This window comes from Arvicanthis niloticus, chromosome 19 (genome assembly GCF_011762505.2).
Source record: "Arvicanthis niloticus isolate mArvNil1 chromosome 19, mArvNil1.pat.X, whole genome shotgun sequence".
NCBI lineage: Eukaryota > Metazoa > Chordata > Mammalia > Rodentia > Muridae > Arvicanthis > Arvicanthis niloticus.
This window is the reverse complement of record NC_047676.1, coordinates 44,011,641-44,029,963: the sequence shown is the minus strand read 5'-3', so window position 1 is coordinate 44,029,963 and position 18,323 is coordinate 44,011,641. Positions and strand designations below refer to the sequence as shown.

Genomic DNA, 18,323 nt, shown 5'->3' with positions numbered 1-18,323 from the left:
CATTCGGTCTCATGTGGGGTTCTGACCCACAGTTTCTGAGTATCAGGGTAACGTTGGGAAAACCATTTTTGCCTTTAGCTCTCACTGTATGTGGAAGTGGGGGATAGGGGCACTGAAACCAAAGTTGCTCTCTGCCTCTGTGATGATGTGAGGGTGGAGATGGGAAGGAACAGACGGGATTAAGTAGTATCTTACAGAAGACATGCCTTGGTCACAGTGTTTCCTAGAAGAGGGCTACATTGGTAGAAGGGAACATTCTAGGGTTACTCAAGGATTCGGTCGGATGATTTATGTTAAACACCTGATAGCGTGTGACTCACACGAGATACCTACTGAATGGACAGAAAGAGTCACAGATTTCATCTGAGGCACTGGAAGAAACTCGGGCCCAGTGACTGCAGTTGGAGTAGTTATACGAACTACTTTAAATAGAAAAACGGTTCACGGTTTTGAAAAACTTCCAGGTGACGGGCTGGGCATTTGAAACGGGAGAGTATTGTGAATTTGGAAACATGGTACTAAAGTTCGGGCGAGAAGTCCTCATGAAGGAGTGTAGGCCTGAAGCAGCCCGTGGAGAGCCAGAGTGGAAGCTAAAACAGAAGGCAAAAAAAGGCATGGCCAGAGAAACCCACAGAAACGGACCAGGGGAGGGAGTAGAAAGCATGGTCAGATAAGGCAGGATATGTCAAAGGTAAGAAAAACGAAGGACAGAGGGGGTGAGGGGTGTTCTGCTGGGTTATTCTGGGGAGAATTGGGGCTGGGGATTTAGAAGAATGTAGGAAATGAACCCAAAGGTGTGAGAGTGTCTGAGAAACCGAGCAGCAAAGGACCTGATAGAAATATCAGAGACAGAGAAGGCCTTTTCCCACCTCTACCCTTGGGGTATGTTTCAGTAACCACCTGGACCCCTGCTGCCTTAAAACAGTATGGAACCCTATATAGGCTGTATTTTTTTCCCCTTAGTCATGTAGAATTGTAACTATTTTAAAAATTTTGTAAATAAGGCACAGTAAAAAAAAAAAAAAAAAAAAAATAGGTAAAAAATTCCCTAGAATATTAGCAACAGTCTACTACTACCATCAGTTATTAAAACCTTGAGAATACTTCTGGGGTTTTCAGTGTTTTCAGCACACAGTTGGCTGAAAGTACCTAGAATTATAGAAAGGGACATTACAGGACTACTGTGCTAGACCAGTGTTACTGTGAAGCACACTGAGGGAGTCCTGGTGCAGGGTGCTATAGAGTAGCCGTGTCAGGGAGTCCTAGAAGCCCAGAGTAATAAACAGAGACAAGAACAGGCACCATATGCAGAACTTTGTAATAGACTAAGAGGAATGAATTTCTCTCATTTCTCACCCACAGGGTCTCTTAGGATAAAAGTTACACAGAATGATACTGTATCAAGCAGAATAGAAAAGGTTGGCTTTTCCAAAAGAATATTGTTAGCCCTCAGGAGAAAAAGGTATACTTGCTCTTCATTTCAACTCTGCATTCCTAGAAGCTATCCAGTCCTTTCTCAACTTCATCTGGGATCATGAAAATGCTCTTCTGATCAGAATATAGAAACTGGAATCTGTATGCATAACTGCATTCTGTATCCAGACAGAGACGTGAACTTTCCGATACACCCTCCCTCCTCTAGTCAGATTTATATTTTAGACTTTGTAACTTTTAGAGTGTGACCATATTACAATAGAAACAAAGGATTCTGACAGCGGCCTTCCCCTAACGAGAAGGGATGCGTTGTCATTTGTGAAGTCTGGACCTGTGGCATTTCCTTATGATTGTGCTTGTGTGTTGGGCAGGGGAGGAAGCAAAGCTGCCTTCATCACCAGGAAAGCCACGTGTTTGGGATTTGAGACAGACTGGGTGCATTGAGATTATCAGAATTCACACCGACTGGCAATGCTTATTTAAGAAACGACTACAGATCTTGACGGTTTTGTGGTCTTTAATTCATCCCTCTGAGAGGGAAGCCCATTCATCTTTTCACAGGCTGCAGGGAGACCTTTATTAAATGGCGTTCACCATGTGGGAAGGAAAGCCTCTTTTCCCCAGAGGCTCGCCTCGCCAACCAATCACAAAGCATCCGGAGCTGCAGCCATACCCCCCCTGCACTCATAGATCAGAGACAGAATGCGATTGGTGCATAGTTGGTTCTATGGGCGGGATTTCGTGTCACTCTTCCCGGCTTCCCCCGCAGTTCCTTATTTGGTAGCCTTTGACAGAACTAGTCTTTCTCACTGCTAAGCATCTTGACATACATTATTCATTAAGCCCTGGAGCTCCGGAGAGAAAGATGCAGACCCTTAGCTCTTTAGCTGCTCCTTCGTCACATGGATATTTCTTATTCAGAATAGTTGCTGAAATTTGTTCCATTTTGGAGTTTTACAAATGGCATGCGTTTAATGGAAAGACGGCTGGATGGGATCATAATACGATGCTTTCTTACTTATACTTAATTACCAAAAATCTTTAAATTCCCACACCTGAATGGCTTTGTGGAGATTGGTAGAGGTCAAGGTTTGAAAAAAAAAAAAAAAAAAAACACCACATTTTAGAACTTGCTGGCACATATACATATAGACACATAATCTATCAAAAATGCCTGAAGCAAACTATTTATTGTCAGTGTCATGGGGCTACATAAAGGTAAGATTTATTTTGCCGTTAAAACTGTCTGTTTTCATTGAATAAGTGGTGGATTTTAGCGAATTATAATGGTGTCTGCACAGTTTTATTTCTTCTCTTTGATATGAACTGGGAAAGAAGTGTGTTTTGTTGCAGAGGATGAGATTGTATAACTGAGTGTCAGGTGTACTTTGTGTATTAAGATAGATTTTGCATGTGCATTGGTTTTTCTCTTTGTCCTATATAAATTTCAGTTATATTCTAAACAGCAAGGCAATGAAATAAATTAATCACAAATAAATTATTGTACTAAATTCCTTTCTGTGACTGATGAATTCTGATTAGCAAGCAGCATTTAAATCTTATCAGTTGATATGTGGTTCTAAGTGTTACTTTTGACTTCAAGTGGAAAATAATGGTTTTTTTTCCACCTTTGTCTTTAAAGCTGTAGATGATGTATTTGTCTGTTTGAGTGCTTGTCACTATAGCATAAACTTGATTATGTGGAGATAACTGTAAAAAAGTTTATTCATACTGTGGCTTTATTTTAATCTCAGGGAATGAATTCATACAAGGAATTGGTAAGATCATGTGGGTGCTGGGCCGCTTTTCACCTGCCCCGCTGTAAAACTGTCATTGAGTTCTGTCTTCATGATGGAAGCAGGAAATAGGAACCCCTGGTTCAGTCCCCAAGGAAGCATCATTTCAGAAAGTAGGGTTCATCCTTGAATGTAGGAGCCAATCGCAGCACCTCTTTTCAAAGATATCTGCCTATTCCGCTGTCCTAAGTACATTCAGATTGAAGGTTCTGTCTATTGGTTTTCCGTTTCTTTGTGAAGCAAACTTTCATGTTTGCTGGCGAGGTTGTTTAGAATTCTAAGAAAGCTAGAAATCCTATCCCTGTCTTGCTTGCTAGGATTTCTTCTTTCTCTCTAAATCTCTAGGAGAGTCCAGAATTTTTAAAATACATCTCATGTTTTTATTGCCTGAATTTTGCTAGCCATTTCTTGTTTTAAAATTCCAGCAACAAGCAATATAAGAAATACTCCTACCCAACCCCCGGACTTTGTCCCTCAGCCATCCCAGTCTCTTGAGACATTTTAATGACTTAGTATTATGACTATGAACAATGCCTACACAAATCTAAATATAGAATCTTAAGGTGTACCTTTTAGGAAGACACTTGCTGGACTGCTTAGTGCCTGTGTTAACGTTCTGCCCCTAACCTTTTAAGAAAGTTAAAAAATTATATTTGGTCTTATGTGTTCTGAAAGATTCATTTTTATAGTCAATGCAGCACTCATTTAAAGAGGTCTTAATATTGATATCCCCCATGCCTGCAAGGCATCATATTCAAATGATTGTTAGAATTTCATGCTGGAAACAGTAGTCAATGCAGTATGCATTTAAATATGTCTCAATACTTCCCACACTTGCAGGGTATCATATCCAGATGATTGTTAGCAGAATCCCTGGATGAAAACTGTAGTCATTGTCTTACTGTTGGATGCACTGCATCTTTTCATGCACACAGGACATGCCCTGCTCCGGGTCAGTCAGGTCGTTGTTACACAATTACTGAGGACTGAATTTATAAAGGCTTTGTTATATTACTTATTTTGCGTCCTTGACCATCTTAAAGGAAGACTGTGAAGATAAGAACTGGAATTCTAAGACACAGAATGAAACATTCAGATCGGCTGCATTTAGACTTGGCTTTATGATTTAAATCACACACACACACACACACACACACACACACACACACTGGTGGAAAATGAGAACAAAGACCTCAAAAGCATCCACAGAGAAATCTTTCTCTTTCTTCCCCCCTACTTGTAACCATAATTCCTTGTACTGTTTATAAGCCATTTAGAATAGAACAGAACCAGTAGGAAATTCATCAACATAAAATAGAGGTAACGTTCAAACACACAGCTACATACTCAATTCAATAGCATTTTTACAGGGCTTTATTAAGAGGCACTTTTGCATTCACCCATCCTAAATCAATTAGGGGGTGTAATGGTGTCTCAAGGAGGAGACATTCTGTTAGGTTTTTTTTTTTTTAAGCCATTTTTCCCTACCCATGGAAACAGTCTATAAATATCTTAATAAACATAGTTATTCAGAATGACAGAAATTAACCTTGTAATTAAAATGTTTGTTAAAAGCTTTAGTATATTGTTCTTTAATCAGGCAATCATCTACAAGTTGAAAAGGCCCTCGTGGCCACTTTTGTGGTTATTAATTTAGCATACCCAGATTGAAAAGGTTATTCGCAGTAGCCAAAAGAGGTAACAATTTTAACTCTTCAGAAATGCCCTTGTGCTTTAACTTAGTTGGCTCTCTGAACAGGGCCTTTGGGACCCGGCCCCCGACTTAGCTCTCCTGGGATGAATACTTTAGGGAGTTGCTTTAAATATTGTCTCATAATTATGTTAAAGTGTAATGTTGCCTCCTTTGGAACACAGCAGGCCTTGGTAGGGAGGCAGGCGTGTGATGTAGGATTTCTCCAACTGATGCCTCTATGTTTTAGACAAAGAGGGGAGAGGAGTGTGGGAATAGACTATGATACAGCACTATTGAGGGGAGTCTGCACAGAAGAATCTCTTCAGTGGCTTTTTTAACCTTAGTTGTTGTATGACTAACCAACTATTTTGATGAATTATGTAAACAAATGCCCAGAATAATTGTACATCCATTGTACATCATTCGTCTGGCAAAACCAAATAATTTGTATGGCATATCTGCAGGTAGCATGAACATAGAAATTTTCCAACTGCCATGTCCAGCAACATATTCATCCTGCCAGTGTATGTGTAAGGTAGACGATGGGTCGTTTTTTCAGTGGTCTTCAGAAAAAATAAGCATCTTGGTGCTTTGTTGTACTGAGAGATGTTCAGTGTGACTGGAAGTTCCTGTACTGTCTGCTGAGAGGCTTGCACTAGCAGAAATCGGTGTCCATCCCTCCCCATTTTTGCATGGTCAGGTAGTTCTTAATGGCAACTTCATCTTAAGATCATTGGCTACCTGAAATTAGAGAGAGAATACATTGCTGGCTACACATTTAAGATATTTAGAAAACCTTCTTTTGAATATGTTTTACCTAATGTGTATATTTTCCCAAGGGTAAATTACTTATAAAGAATTGTTTTTACATCTTTAAGATTATATATAATATTGGTTTTGAAACAATGTTAAAGGAAATGGTTTTGAAACAGCTGTGATTTTCCATATGGGCCCTTGCCTAAGTCCCTTTATGCAGCTGGATAAAATGGAGATTAGCTGTAGATGTGTCTGTAGTCAGTTCCATGTTTGTGTCCTGCATTGATAAAAATCAGTTATGAGTATAAAGGGCTCAGAAATCAGGGTTGACCACCACAGAAGGGCTAAGGAAAAGAACTCAAATAACTGAGTGTATGTTCTGTGGTAGGCAAAAATAAAAGACAGCCTAATTGGATAGCTCATTTAATTAATTGTAAATTGATAATTCACTTAAGAAAACAGAGCTTGATAAAGATGACACAGATTTTTAGCACTAGTCAGTATAAATGCCTTTTGAAATAATCTCAGGAATCCTCATTTTAGTTTCATAAGTAGTAATATGTGCGGCTCAGCGAGGGCAACCAGGACCTGCTGCTGTCGTGCAGTATGTGATGCAGTACACGTGCTTATACAAAGGCCTCAGAGCAAATACAGTTAATTGTCTGTGGTTTATATGTAATTATCTCTGAACAGTGGGGATTTAAATATTTTTCTAAATCTTCCCTTCTGTCCAGCTTTCCAGATATTTTTAAACATACATGTGTATGTTGTGCTTAAGAAGAATGTCTACAAATACATAGGTTAAAAAAAAGCAAATTTTATGTCCCTGCGTTTGAGAATATACTTGTACCTGCAGACTGTCAAACAGAACTTGTGTTCACCATGGCCAGTTCTTTCTACCTATAAGAGAAAGCTAGTGTGTGCTCCTTCTTTCTTACGGTTGGCTGTCATTTTCTTGATCACACTCTGTCTGTGGTGATGGTTGTAGTCTTATTCTTGATTTGGAATTCCTAGTGTTGACTTTGGAAGAGATTTGAAAAGACTATATGGCTTATAGATGGGCCATCTCTGTACCAAGGATGTAGAGAAGACAGAATTTTGAAAATTCTAAATAAACCCGTTCAAGTCTAAAACTTGCATTTCATACACCTCCAAAAGATGAGCTCATCCCTCCTCTCTGGACTGACAAGGGAGAGCCGATAGTGAAATGTAAAGTTTCAGACTCTACCAAACATATAATAAAATCTGTTTATTGTTTTTACATTTTCGTAAAAATATGAGTATTTAATATGAGTTATCTTGTATATTGGAAAATTGCATTATTCTAAAAGTCCTACTTTGCTTTCTATTGCTATGATAAAATACTCTTTCCAAAACCAACTTGCAAAGGAAAAGGCTTAGTCCATTTTACACTTCCAGGTCACTAGAGCAGGAACCTGGAGGCAGGCACTGACCGTGAGGGGTGCTGTTTATTGGCTAGTTCTCCATGGCTTGCTTGGTTTGCTTTCTTATAGAACTCAGGACCATCCACCCAGGAACAGTTGGCACTGTTTCTAGTGAGCTGGACCCTCTCATATCAATATTTATGAAAATGCTTCACAGACTTGCATACAGGCAATCTGATGGAGGCATTCTCTCTCTCTCTCTTTCTCTCTCTCTCTCTCTCTCTCTCTCTCTCTCTGTGTGTGTGTGAGTCTGTCTTTCTCTGTATCTGTCTGTCTGTCTGTCTGTGTGTCTTTCTGTCTTTCTCTGTGTCTGTCTGTCTGTCTCTGTCTCTTAGTGTGCGTGAGTGTTACACCTGTATGTGTGTCTGTGTACTCCATGCATGCCTGGTGGCCATAGAGGCCATGGAGAAGAGAGTGCCGCATCCCTTGGAGCTGGAGTTCCGAACAGTTGTTAGCTATTATGTGGGTGCTGGCAGTATAGCCCAGATCCTCAGGAAGAGCAGCCAGTGCTTCCAACCACTGGGTCATCTCTCCAGACCTGAAGGAATTTTCTCAGTTGAGGTTCTTCTTCCCAGATTAACTCTAGCTTGTGTCAAATCGACAAAACAACAATAAAAACAGACAGGCAACAATAAAAACAAACAGGCAAACGCAGGGCACTGAAAACAATTGCAGCATATTAACTCGCCTGGTTGGGAGATTGTTTAGACTCAAAGGTAGGTTTACGTTAGGAAACCCCGTCCGTGTGATTCCTTACTAGTTCTCTGGCCTCTGTATCTTCTGTGGAATACACGTATGTAAAGAGTGAAAGACAACATCCACAAGTAAGAGAAAACGCCATGTTTGCTTCCCAAGTTACCTCACTTAGAATGGTCTCTTTCAATTCCACTCACTTAACTGAAATTCTCATAATTTCATATTTTTAAAAGCCAAATAATATTCCATTGTGTAAACATGCCATATTTTCATCATCCAGTCAGCCCTTGGTGGGCATCTAGGTTGTTTCTGTTTCTTGGTCCTTGTGAGTAGAAGAGCAGTAAACACGGATGTACAGAGTACCTCTGTAGGAAGAGACAGACAGTCCTTCGGGGAAACGCCCGGAGTGCTGAAGCTGAATCATGTGACAGATCTATTTGTGGCTTTTTGAGGAACCCCCAAACAGGCTTCCATAATGGCCATGCCAGTTCACACTCCCACCAGCAGTGTTCCCCCACCCCCACAACCCTCGCATCCTCAATCGAGTTTGTCCTCCACATTTTAGCCCTTGCCATTCTGAGTGGGGAGAAACTGAAATCTCAGAGCAGCTTTAATCTGCATTTCCCTGCTGCAGTAGCCAATGATGGCAGTGTCTGATGGCATAGGCCCTGTGGCCTCAGTAAAATAAATGGTGAACTTGAAAAGCAGAGAACCAAGCATCGACCTGTTTTCTTTCTGACTTGGGAGATGGATAGGTGAATTCTGTGGTTTCTGAGAACTAATTCTCCTTACAATTTCTGCTTGAATACAGTGTCAGAAGGAAGTGCCGGGTAGTATTTATTCAAATGTTGTATCTCTCCAAAGCCCCAAGAGAACACATAAACCTATTCAGTTTATCTTTATGGTTAAAGAGAATTATACTTTTACATTTGACCATTATTGTATATTCATTTTTTGATAGTGATCAATCAAGTGATGAAAGAGTACAGTGTTAAACTCAGTGTGTCACAGGTTTGAAAAAAAAGACATGAACTCAAAAGGGAGATTTGCTGGGAAGAAGGGCTCCACTGGGGGCTTGGGAGAGAAAACGACTAAAGTTGACTCCATAAATATATGAAACAGTCAAACAGCCAAAGGCCAAACAAAGCAAGCAGAAATATAGAATGCCATGCGCAACTGTTCTATATTCACCTATTACATGTTTTCTGCCAATGATATTAATACCTTTATTTTAAAAATTCTTTTATCCATTGATTAATGTCATTAAGTGCTGTAATCTGTGCTGGCTAACTTTGCATATTTAAAGTTAAATGAAATTCAGAACTCAGTTCCTCACTTATCCTGACCTTCCTTTCATGTGCTTCATATCCGCATGGGCCCAGTGCCTGATCACCACACAGACTGTTACAACTCTCCTACACTGGAGAAAGGCACACTGGATAATAAATAGTCGTGATTATTTCCATTCTTTGGGTGTATTTCACTGTGTCTCAGGGAAGGCTTATGTCATGACACTTCAAACGTGCCCTTCTCTTACTCTGTGTCTTTCTGTCTTTCAGTTCAAAAGGATGCTTAACCGGGAGCTCACTCACCTCTCTGAAATGAGTCGGTCTGGCAACCAGGTGTCGGAGTACATATCAAACACATTCTTAGGTGAGAACAACTGCATGCAGCTTAAAACTTTCCTTACAACTTTCCTTAGACTTGTTTGCTTGATCATTTTTCAGAGGGCAGTTAGAGTTTAACTTGGTATGGAACCCAAATATATGTTAGAAAAGCTATTTTAAATATATAACATTAATAAACGGACACTCTAAGCCTCAGAATAAATCTAAGGTGACATGATATATTTTGTTTGTTTGTTTGTTTGTTTACTTACAGTGCTGGGTATCAAACCTACAGCCAACGCTAGGCAAGCACCATACATACCACTGAGCTATCTCTCTAGCAAATTCTTCTCTAATACTAAATTATCAAATATTTACTGAGATATTTATTCATGACTGTGTTGAACACATCTTTGTTAAATGCCACCATTACTGGGCAGTAGGGAATTAATAATAAATTATAAATGGTCCTTTCCATGAAGACTTGAAAGTCTGGTGAGTCCCAGGTCTAGCTTGACTGATACAGGTATAATTCCTAAGGGAAGTTTGCTGCTGTAGTCAAGAGTGTGGTTTGGCGAGACAACCCTTCTAACCTTAACTGCAGTCAGAAAATGCAATAAGTGAAAGCTAATCATTTAATACCTCCTAGTCATGGGAATGTATCTCTAAAACAAAATTATTGCCTATGAAGAAGCAAATTCCTAAACAGATGTTTGTTGAACCTATAGTATACTTAACTCATAAGGATGGGTTAAGGCCTTTAAGAGAGATGAATGTATGAAGACATATTGTGTCTATAGCTTTTACTGTAAAAATTAGCATATATGCCTATCATTATATAATGTTGTGGTTTGTCTGTGGGTCCCTGAAAGACTTGATTACATCGTAAGCATTTACTTCTTATTGCACAGAGAAACAGTGACAGCAATATCTGGTCATTCTGAGGGGTAACTTCAACTCCCACAGTGCGACTGGTCACAGTCATTTAGCGCCTGAGTTCATGTGCTGCTGTTTTTGAAATATGTGCATGTGAAGTCTCTACCATTTTAAAATACATGTTGGAACTTGAGTCCTTAGTGGGAAGAGTTGTTTCCAAATATAAATGAATTCAAACGGGAATAGAGTAGTTCAAACAGTAAATAACCAAGTATTTTGCTTTCTTTAAATTGGCTATCACAACCTACAGTTTTCTCCCAGGATAATCTATCAAGAGGCCTCTGATAATTAAGTAGAATCTGTTTAATTTTGTGTTTGAGGATGCCAACTTGTAGTCAAAAAGAAAAGCAGTGTTTGGTATCACTTCTTAGAATATACACTGAACAGTTACAGTTTGTTCATTTATATGTTATATGCTTAAAAAATGAAATTGAATTCATAGTAAATGTGGGGTGTTTTCTGCCCTTTTTAAGATAAGCAACATGAAGTGGAAATTCCCTCTCCAACTCAGAAGGAAAAGGAGAAGAAGAAAAGGCCTATGTCTCAGATCAGTGGGGTCAAGAAGTTGATGCATAGCTCCAGCCTGACTAATTCATGTATCCCAAGGTTTGGGGTTAAAACAGAGCAGGAAGATGTCCTGGCCAAGGTGAGGGGACTCCAGGAATCATGATGTAGTACATGAAAAATTTTCCCATGAATTCTTTCTCTTTTTTTTTTCTCCTTTAAACAGATAGAAAAGTTCATTAATTTATTTGATCTTAAAAACTGCTTTAGAGTCAGGCATAGTAGCACGTGCCTTTAATCCCAGTACTTGGGAGGCAGAGGCAGGTAAATCTCTGAGTTCAAAGCCAGCCTGGTCTACATAGTGAATTCCAGATCAGCCAGTGCTACACAGTGAGACTATATCTTGTGTGTGTGTGTGTGTGTGTGTGTGTGTGTGTGTGTGTGTGTCTGTGTGTACACCAAGCTTATTTTCTTTGAATTAATTAAGAGAGAGAAAATGTGTGTGTGTCTGTGTGTCTGTGTGTGTGCGAGCATGTGCAAAGAGGGCATCAGATACCTTGTACTTTGAGTTACAAGAAATTATGAGCCACCTAACAGACTCTCAGGAAGAGTGACAATTGCTCTTTTTTTTTCTTTCCTTTTTTATTGGATATTTTATTTACATTTCAGATTAGTCCTTGATTTGAAGATGAAAATGTCTCTTCATAAATCTCTAAAAAAATGATTAAAGTTTATTAATATGTAGTTTTAGACAAATGGCTTGGTGGATTTGTCTTCATTTGTTGTTGGTTGGTTGGTTGCTTGTTTGTTTAATTTTAAGCATCTCCATTTGAGTTTTTGACTTTGGAAAGTTAGAAATCTGTCATCTCTTCTGGATTTTACACAAGGTAGATTCTGTGACAAGATTTCATCTATTAAGTTAATTTGAGGTCAAAATTGAAAGCCTATGAATGTAATTTGCTATCAGGTTCCTGCGTTTAAGCAATCCTGTGTTTCAGGATATTGACGTGAACTTGCCTTGAGTTTGACACGTGTCATTTCCTTTTCGATGAGCCTTTCTTCATGTTCCTTCAGCAGTGTTTGCCATTAAAGTCTGTCACTTTTAAATGCTTCTGCTTATTGTCACCAGTCGTTCAACTTTGTGTTCTTCGGTGCTTTCCTTTGTCCTAGGAACTAGAAGATGTGAACAAGTGGGGCCTCCACGTTTTCCGGATAGCAGAGCTGTCTGGTAACCGGCCTCTGACTGTTATCATGCACACCATTTTTCAGGTAACCAGCCTCTCCCTGTTACTATGCACACTGGTTTTCTGGTGACATCCTCCAGTTGCTTCTAACTAGGGACTGCATTAGTCATTTTCTGCTACTGTGACATGAGCCAATGATTTGAGAAGGAGGAAGGATTTATTTCGGTCACGGTTTCAGGGGGTCTGGTCAGCTGGCCCATTGCCTTTAGGTTTTGATAAGATAAACCCTGGGAGAGCAGAAGTGACTCAGCTGAAAATGAACCAATAGATGGAGAGAGGGCGGGGAAGAGACGTTATCAGGGTCAGGAGAGAATCTTCGAGTCGTGCTCCTTTCAGCTGGGCCTACTTCATGGTAGTCCATCTAGCTGTGAACTCACTAATGAAGTTAATGCACTCATCCTGTGGTCACACAGCCACCTATTAACAGTGCCACCTCAACAATGAGGCCCTGGGGCATGTTTTATCCAAACTGCCCAGCCTTTGCTCTGTGCATTGTACCATCCACCCCCTTTGGCTTACTTTGATGCCTCTTTTATTGCTCCTTTACACAGAATGTAATAATAAGTATGGAGTATATGGAAAACATAAATAATAGCATTTTTTCTATTTAAGAAATATGGGGGAATGGAAACAATGTAATTACAACAGTTATAAATTCATCTCTATAATGAAGACCTCTTCACTTTCTCAAAAAACAAGCCTGATTAACCAGAATATAATTTCTTGAGTATCTTTTTAGTACTCAGCCATCTTTTCTATACCCGTGTCTTGTTCTTGCCTCTGTACCATATCAGGATAGGACTAACTGAGAAGCTGGGGCTGGTACTGGTACTGGTACTGGTACCTTGAGACTAGATGGGGAGCTCCAGCCTGAGAGCAAATGTGGGTTCATCCCATGTGACTGACGCAGCCTGCCAGGGCTGAGGACTGGCACCCCATTCCTCACACTGAACCCCTCAACTACAGTAATGTTACTCTCAGAGAGCCAGCCCAGCTGCCGGTTGTTGCCAGAGTTTCTGCCCTTCCCAGATACTTCCATTTCCTTCAATAGATATGAAGAAACATTGTTTCTTTTTCTTTCTTTCTTTTTTTTTTTTTTGGATTATTTGTAGGCAACAACAGCATATGATTCTCTTTTTAACATCCTCTGGGGAGTTTTACTAGGAAGACAAAAATGTTAAGAGGATTTCTTTCCTTACAGGAACGAGATTTATTAAAAACGTTTAAAATCCCGGTAGACACTCTGATTACGTATCTTATGACTCTGGAAGACCATTACCATGCTGACGTGGCCTATCACAACAACATCCATGCTGCAGATGTCGTCCAGTCCACTCATGTGCTGCTCTCCACACCCGCTTTGGAGGTCAGACTTTTGTCTAATGTGTCACTCGCTTGCCCCTTCTTAAACTCTGATGTTGGAGGGTTCCGCAGTACAGACAGCAAGTAACTTCAGTGGGGATCCCTCGGCTTACTTATAAGAAAGAGAAAGTTATTGTTGATAAACAGATCCTTTGATGAATTTTATCTGAGAGTTGGTCAGATTCAGGGATCCATCTGTTTATAATGTTACTTCTCTGAAATGACCCCGTGGACAAGGCACGCACACAGATCTTGCATACTAACTTCTGGCTAGGTTATTTTCTAGAACCTTATTTGGACAGCTGTAGTTCAAAGGACGATTATTTTCTAAAATATAAGCAACACGTTAGTACTTTGCAAGAATTTATTTGAAGGAAATGCCCTTTTGACTTTTCCAAATTCAAATCCTAAGAAATTGTTCCATCAAGTGTTTAATGAAGGTGTTTTGGTTTTGTAATCTTTGGGGGGGAAAGATTCCAAGTTGCTATATAGTTTAAACTCTGCATCATAAAATGCTTGTAGCTCATTATTTGACTGACCCCTCAGCCATCATTCTCAGGTGGGAACGATTTCTGTCCTGGTCTCCTCCATCTCTACACCAAGGGATGTTTGGGGACAGTTTTGGTTGTACATGCTCCGAGCGTGTTGTGAGTGAAGGCGAGGATTTTGCTGAACAGCCCGTGTGCACGGTGCCCTGAGCACAGCCTTGTCGGCACTGAGGCTAAGAGCTGGTGATCTGGATGACAGGAAGATGAGAAAAGGGAATTCCTCTGGCATTATTGAAGCTACAGATGTTCTCGTGGTAGATCGTTAAGCAAGTTGCCCATCAGCCTGGATTTCCTCACAGCATCATTTCAGATACGCTAGCTAATATTTTTTTGAAACTATAACAAACACAAGTTCTGTCATGATGTATAATAATAAAGTCAGATGAGATAGTTTGCTTTCACATCACATTTAAGGAACTCATCTGTAAGCCCCTTCTTGATAGAGCGTATTAAGGTAGTACCAGGCTTTACCCTGTGTTCCTTCTGAGCCCTGTGGTTGTTTATTGCTTTTGTTTATATAGCACTTCACTCATGTAACTGTGGAATAACATACTAATACTACCTGTACTGTCCGGTTCCCAGGCTGTGTTCACAGACTTGGAGATCCTCGCGGCCATTTTTGCCAGTGCAATACATGATGTGGATCATCCTGGTGTGTCAAATCAATTTCTGATCAATACAAGTAAGTGAAGCCTGGTGGGTTTGTTTTTTGTTTGTTTGGTTGGTTGGTTTTGGTACATTTGAAAAAACCATAACTGAGTGGTTTTAGTAAGTCCATGTTTCTTCAGTATCTTATGTGCTCTTGACATACATAAAGAATGTAGCAATAGTATGACACTAATGTAATTTATCTCTGTAAACGATCATGGCCTTCTGTGAGGCAGGCAGTTGGTGTGTGGAAATCATCTGTGTTCTGTAACCTATCTCTAAAAGTGGTCTATTACTGCATTTCTGTGGAAGGAAATCAAAGGGTTTTGCATGGACATTGGTATAGGCACCCTGTAGGAACCAGTACTAAGCCTCTTCACCCTGTGGATCGTCACTGATCCCCACCAGACACCGTCGCTCTCCTTCCATCGCAGATCCACCCAGATGGAAGTAACAGGACCTTAGTTTCTAGGCTCTTGTCTTTAACAACTCACTTTCCTTTTCACCCCCGGTGACCTTCCAGTGCCTAAGAGGATTCCCGTGTCTAGGAATGGAAGGGATGGCAGAGATCTGGTTCTATCTCTGATACACTGCAAGCCTAGGATTTTGTGGAAGAGGCCTGTCTCTTCCTCTGGAGAAGGGTTTAACATTATATAAATGGTACTTGCTACCTGATGTGGCTAGGTAAAAGTACCAGGACGTAATCCTCTCCTGTTGTGCTGTGGTAGATTGATATTATAAGTTTCCCTTTAATGAAGTGACTTGTTTGCCATGTTAAGAAAGTACCTTTCTTCGGTTTCAGTCTGTGGGTTACGTTGTGCCCTTGTGCTGTAGTAATCTGGCTATCCTAGTATCAGGGTCTTCACAACTTACATCCTATCATTACTGTGGCAAAATTCAAAGAGAGAAGGCCAATGTGCCGGCGCCTCGAGAGGCTTAATTCAGATCTATGAGATCGCTTTAGAGCCTCCTTTACTTCTTTCAATTGCCTCTGTAGAAACAACAAAATCTGTCAGTGATTCAGGAATGGAGCAGAGAGGGGATCAAGGACTTTAGTGCCTCCTGGGACTTGGGGTTGGTAGACCACATTTCAGATGTTAATGTTAGGTAGGGGCATCCCATCTCATGTGCTCTATGCTTTATGAGACCCTGTAACAGGGCACCCACAGGACTCATCAAAAACATCTGCATCACTATTACCACAATGGAATCTCTGCCCAGGCTTGCACTGGGCAGGTGCTCAGGGTAGACCGAGCACTTTCTCCAAAAGGCTGGCAGGTCACATGGTGCAGTGTACACTGGAACTTTCTGTAAGTCTGGCCTGTTCAGTAGTTTAAGGCCTGCCCATGTGTTGGTATGTCCTTAATGGTATAGATGTCAACAGAATATCTTGTTTAGATTTAATTTTTGACATTTAAGAGAGACCTGTTTTTCTTTAAGTCACACTGAAGGAGTATTTCCTTTGTATTCTCTCATATATTTGTTAGTGTGTGTTCCTCATAATGGCATCAGAGTGAAGAACAGCAAACGCATTTAAGTAACTCATAATAGAATCATGATAGCATCACCAGCTTTCAAGTATTCTACTGTAGTTTTTAGGATAACATGTACAAGTCCTGTTCTTTCCATGAACCCTCCTAACACCGCTGGGACTTGGCTGGCACCTGTGGGACTCTGGTGGGCACCAGGGTACCTGTGGAGTCGGCTAGCTCAGCTAGGACAGCCCCCATCCCTTTAAAGACGGAAAGACAACCAGATAATGGGGAAATTCGGGGATGCTTATAGAGCTAGAGAGGTGGCCAAAGGTGTCTACAGAGGTTCATTTTCCTGGTGACATGCCTGCATAGAAACCCGATAGCCATCCCTGTTTCTGGAACTACCCTGTGTTTAGCATTGTGATGGTGGGTGGGACCAGAGCAACACAGAGAAGACCTCAGCTCAAGGAGCAGCTCTCCTCGTCCATTCAGATGATAGGGTGCAGTGACGACGATGTGTCATTCCTCAGCCAGTGAGTCTGCAGTACAGCTTGGCCAGAATCACTGATTTGCTTTGAGTGATCACAGGAGCCTGCAGTCTTCCCTGCCTGCTCCCACCTCCCCTCTTCCTTTCTTCCTCCTCAGTAATGCAAATGGTTTATATTCACGGCATGCAACAATTGAATCTCCAGTGACTTTAAACATAACAAATCTAAGACCTTTACAAAATGATTTGTCAAAATTCCATATCTATTTTTGTTTGTAGTAACCCTTCAGAAGGAGACTTCTGTTTATATTTTCTTTGGCTTTCATGGTTGGATTCAGTGCTAATGAGTTAGACGACCACACTCTCAGCCCCTTGACTCAGAGCTGGTCCTTCCAACTTCCAAAGCCAAAGGTTGAACCTGGTTTTTATAACAAAGGAATCTTGAGTTTTGATCATCATTTCAAACCGCTAATGAGATGGCTATTTCATTCAAAAAGCCCTCAGAGGCATAGTGAGCTTAAAAGACGTGTCCCAGGGCACATTGTCCAGGAGATTCCTAGTGTAGTCATGCCCTTGCCTCTTAGCTGTGATCTTAGTCTTCAGTGATTTCTTAGTTTGGGGGACTGAATGGTTTCCTACCAGTGGTGTTTTTGCTACTGAAAGCACCTGTAAGTTCTGGAAGCAGGGTGATCCTTTCTATCTGGCAGAGTTGATGATACTTCATCGTTGTTATGAGACCATTTGAGACTCTTAGTATACAATGATAAACTTAGTTTTTACAAAGGCCTTGGTTATGTAGAAGTCTGCAAACACCAGTCATAGAGAAGTTGAAATCTCATAGAGAAATTGAAAGTTGCCTTAGTTGTTTTAAAGACAGTGCTGATAAATCAACCCATAAAGTATAAACAGCTTCATGAAGGTTTGACTGTAGCACACTAAAAGGCACTTATCATGAAAAGATCATTTGTCTTTTCTGTTTTATTTTCTGAAAAAGTGAAACAGTGTGAAAGGTACGGAACATATATGGTGTTATATTTCACTTGGAAAGAGAGTGTTTTGTTTATAGTAAAGATGCCCAAGTTTGGGGAGAAAGATTTATTCACACTCATCTTGTATTCAAAGCATATGTCTCTGGGTTTCCAAGAGTAGAGAGGCATTACATCACAGTAAGTTAAAGTGGGATCTACCAGCACACACACTACAGAAATGATCAATCTCTCATATTACTTTAACATATATTTTTCATAGATATACTAGTGGATTATATAATATAGAGGCCTTTCTTCTTTGTTTAAACCTTTGGAATAAGGACACGCTTATTTTTTAACTATGTGATTATGTAGAGAACAAGGGCAAAACGTTGGCTCGCAATAGCTTGTGTTATGCTGGCAGAAACAACAAGTACATACGTGGCTGGAGATGGCACTCCATACTCCATGCAGTGGAAGAAATCGGAAAGTATCAGGGTGCATAATGTGAGTGGAGAGATGAGGAGAAAGGCAGTTTTAGGAACATTTTGTCTAGAAGTCTTCTTTTTTTTAAAAGCACACATTAATTGTACAAGACAGTGACAATGGCACTTTCACAGGTGACATTTTCATACATGTATGTAAAATATTTTGACGTTAAATTATGATATTATCATGCATGTACATAATATACCTTAATATAATCCCACCAACACTATCAATG

The 18,323-nt window shown here is 40.3% G+C and overlaps 1 protein-coding gene across 1 annotated transcript in view; it reads left to right on the top strand.

The window, feature by feature from the left end:
* Positions 1–18,323, top strand: part of LOC117723877 (3',5'-cyclic-AMP phosphodiesterase 4D) — a 644,601-nt gene that overhangs the window by 613,165 nt on the left and 13,113 nt on the right. The window contains 5 exon segments of the mRNA XM_076916219.1: positions 9,380–9,473; positions 10,837–11,009; positions 12,038–12,136; positions 13,313–13,477; positions 14,604–14,703. Of these exon segments, the coding sequence (XP_076772334.1) occupies positions 9,380–9,473; positions 10,837–11,009; positions 12,038–12,136; positions 13,313–13,477; positions 14,604–14,703 (631 nt within the window).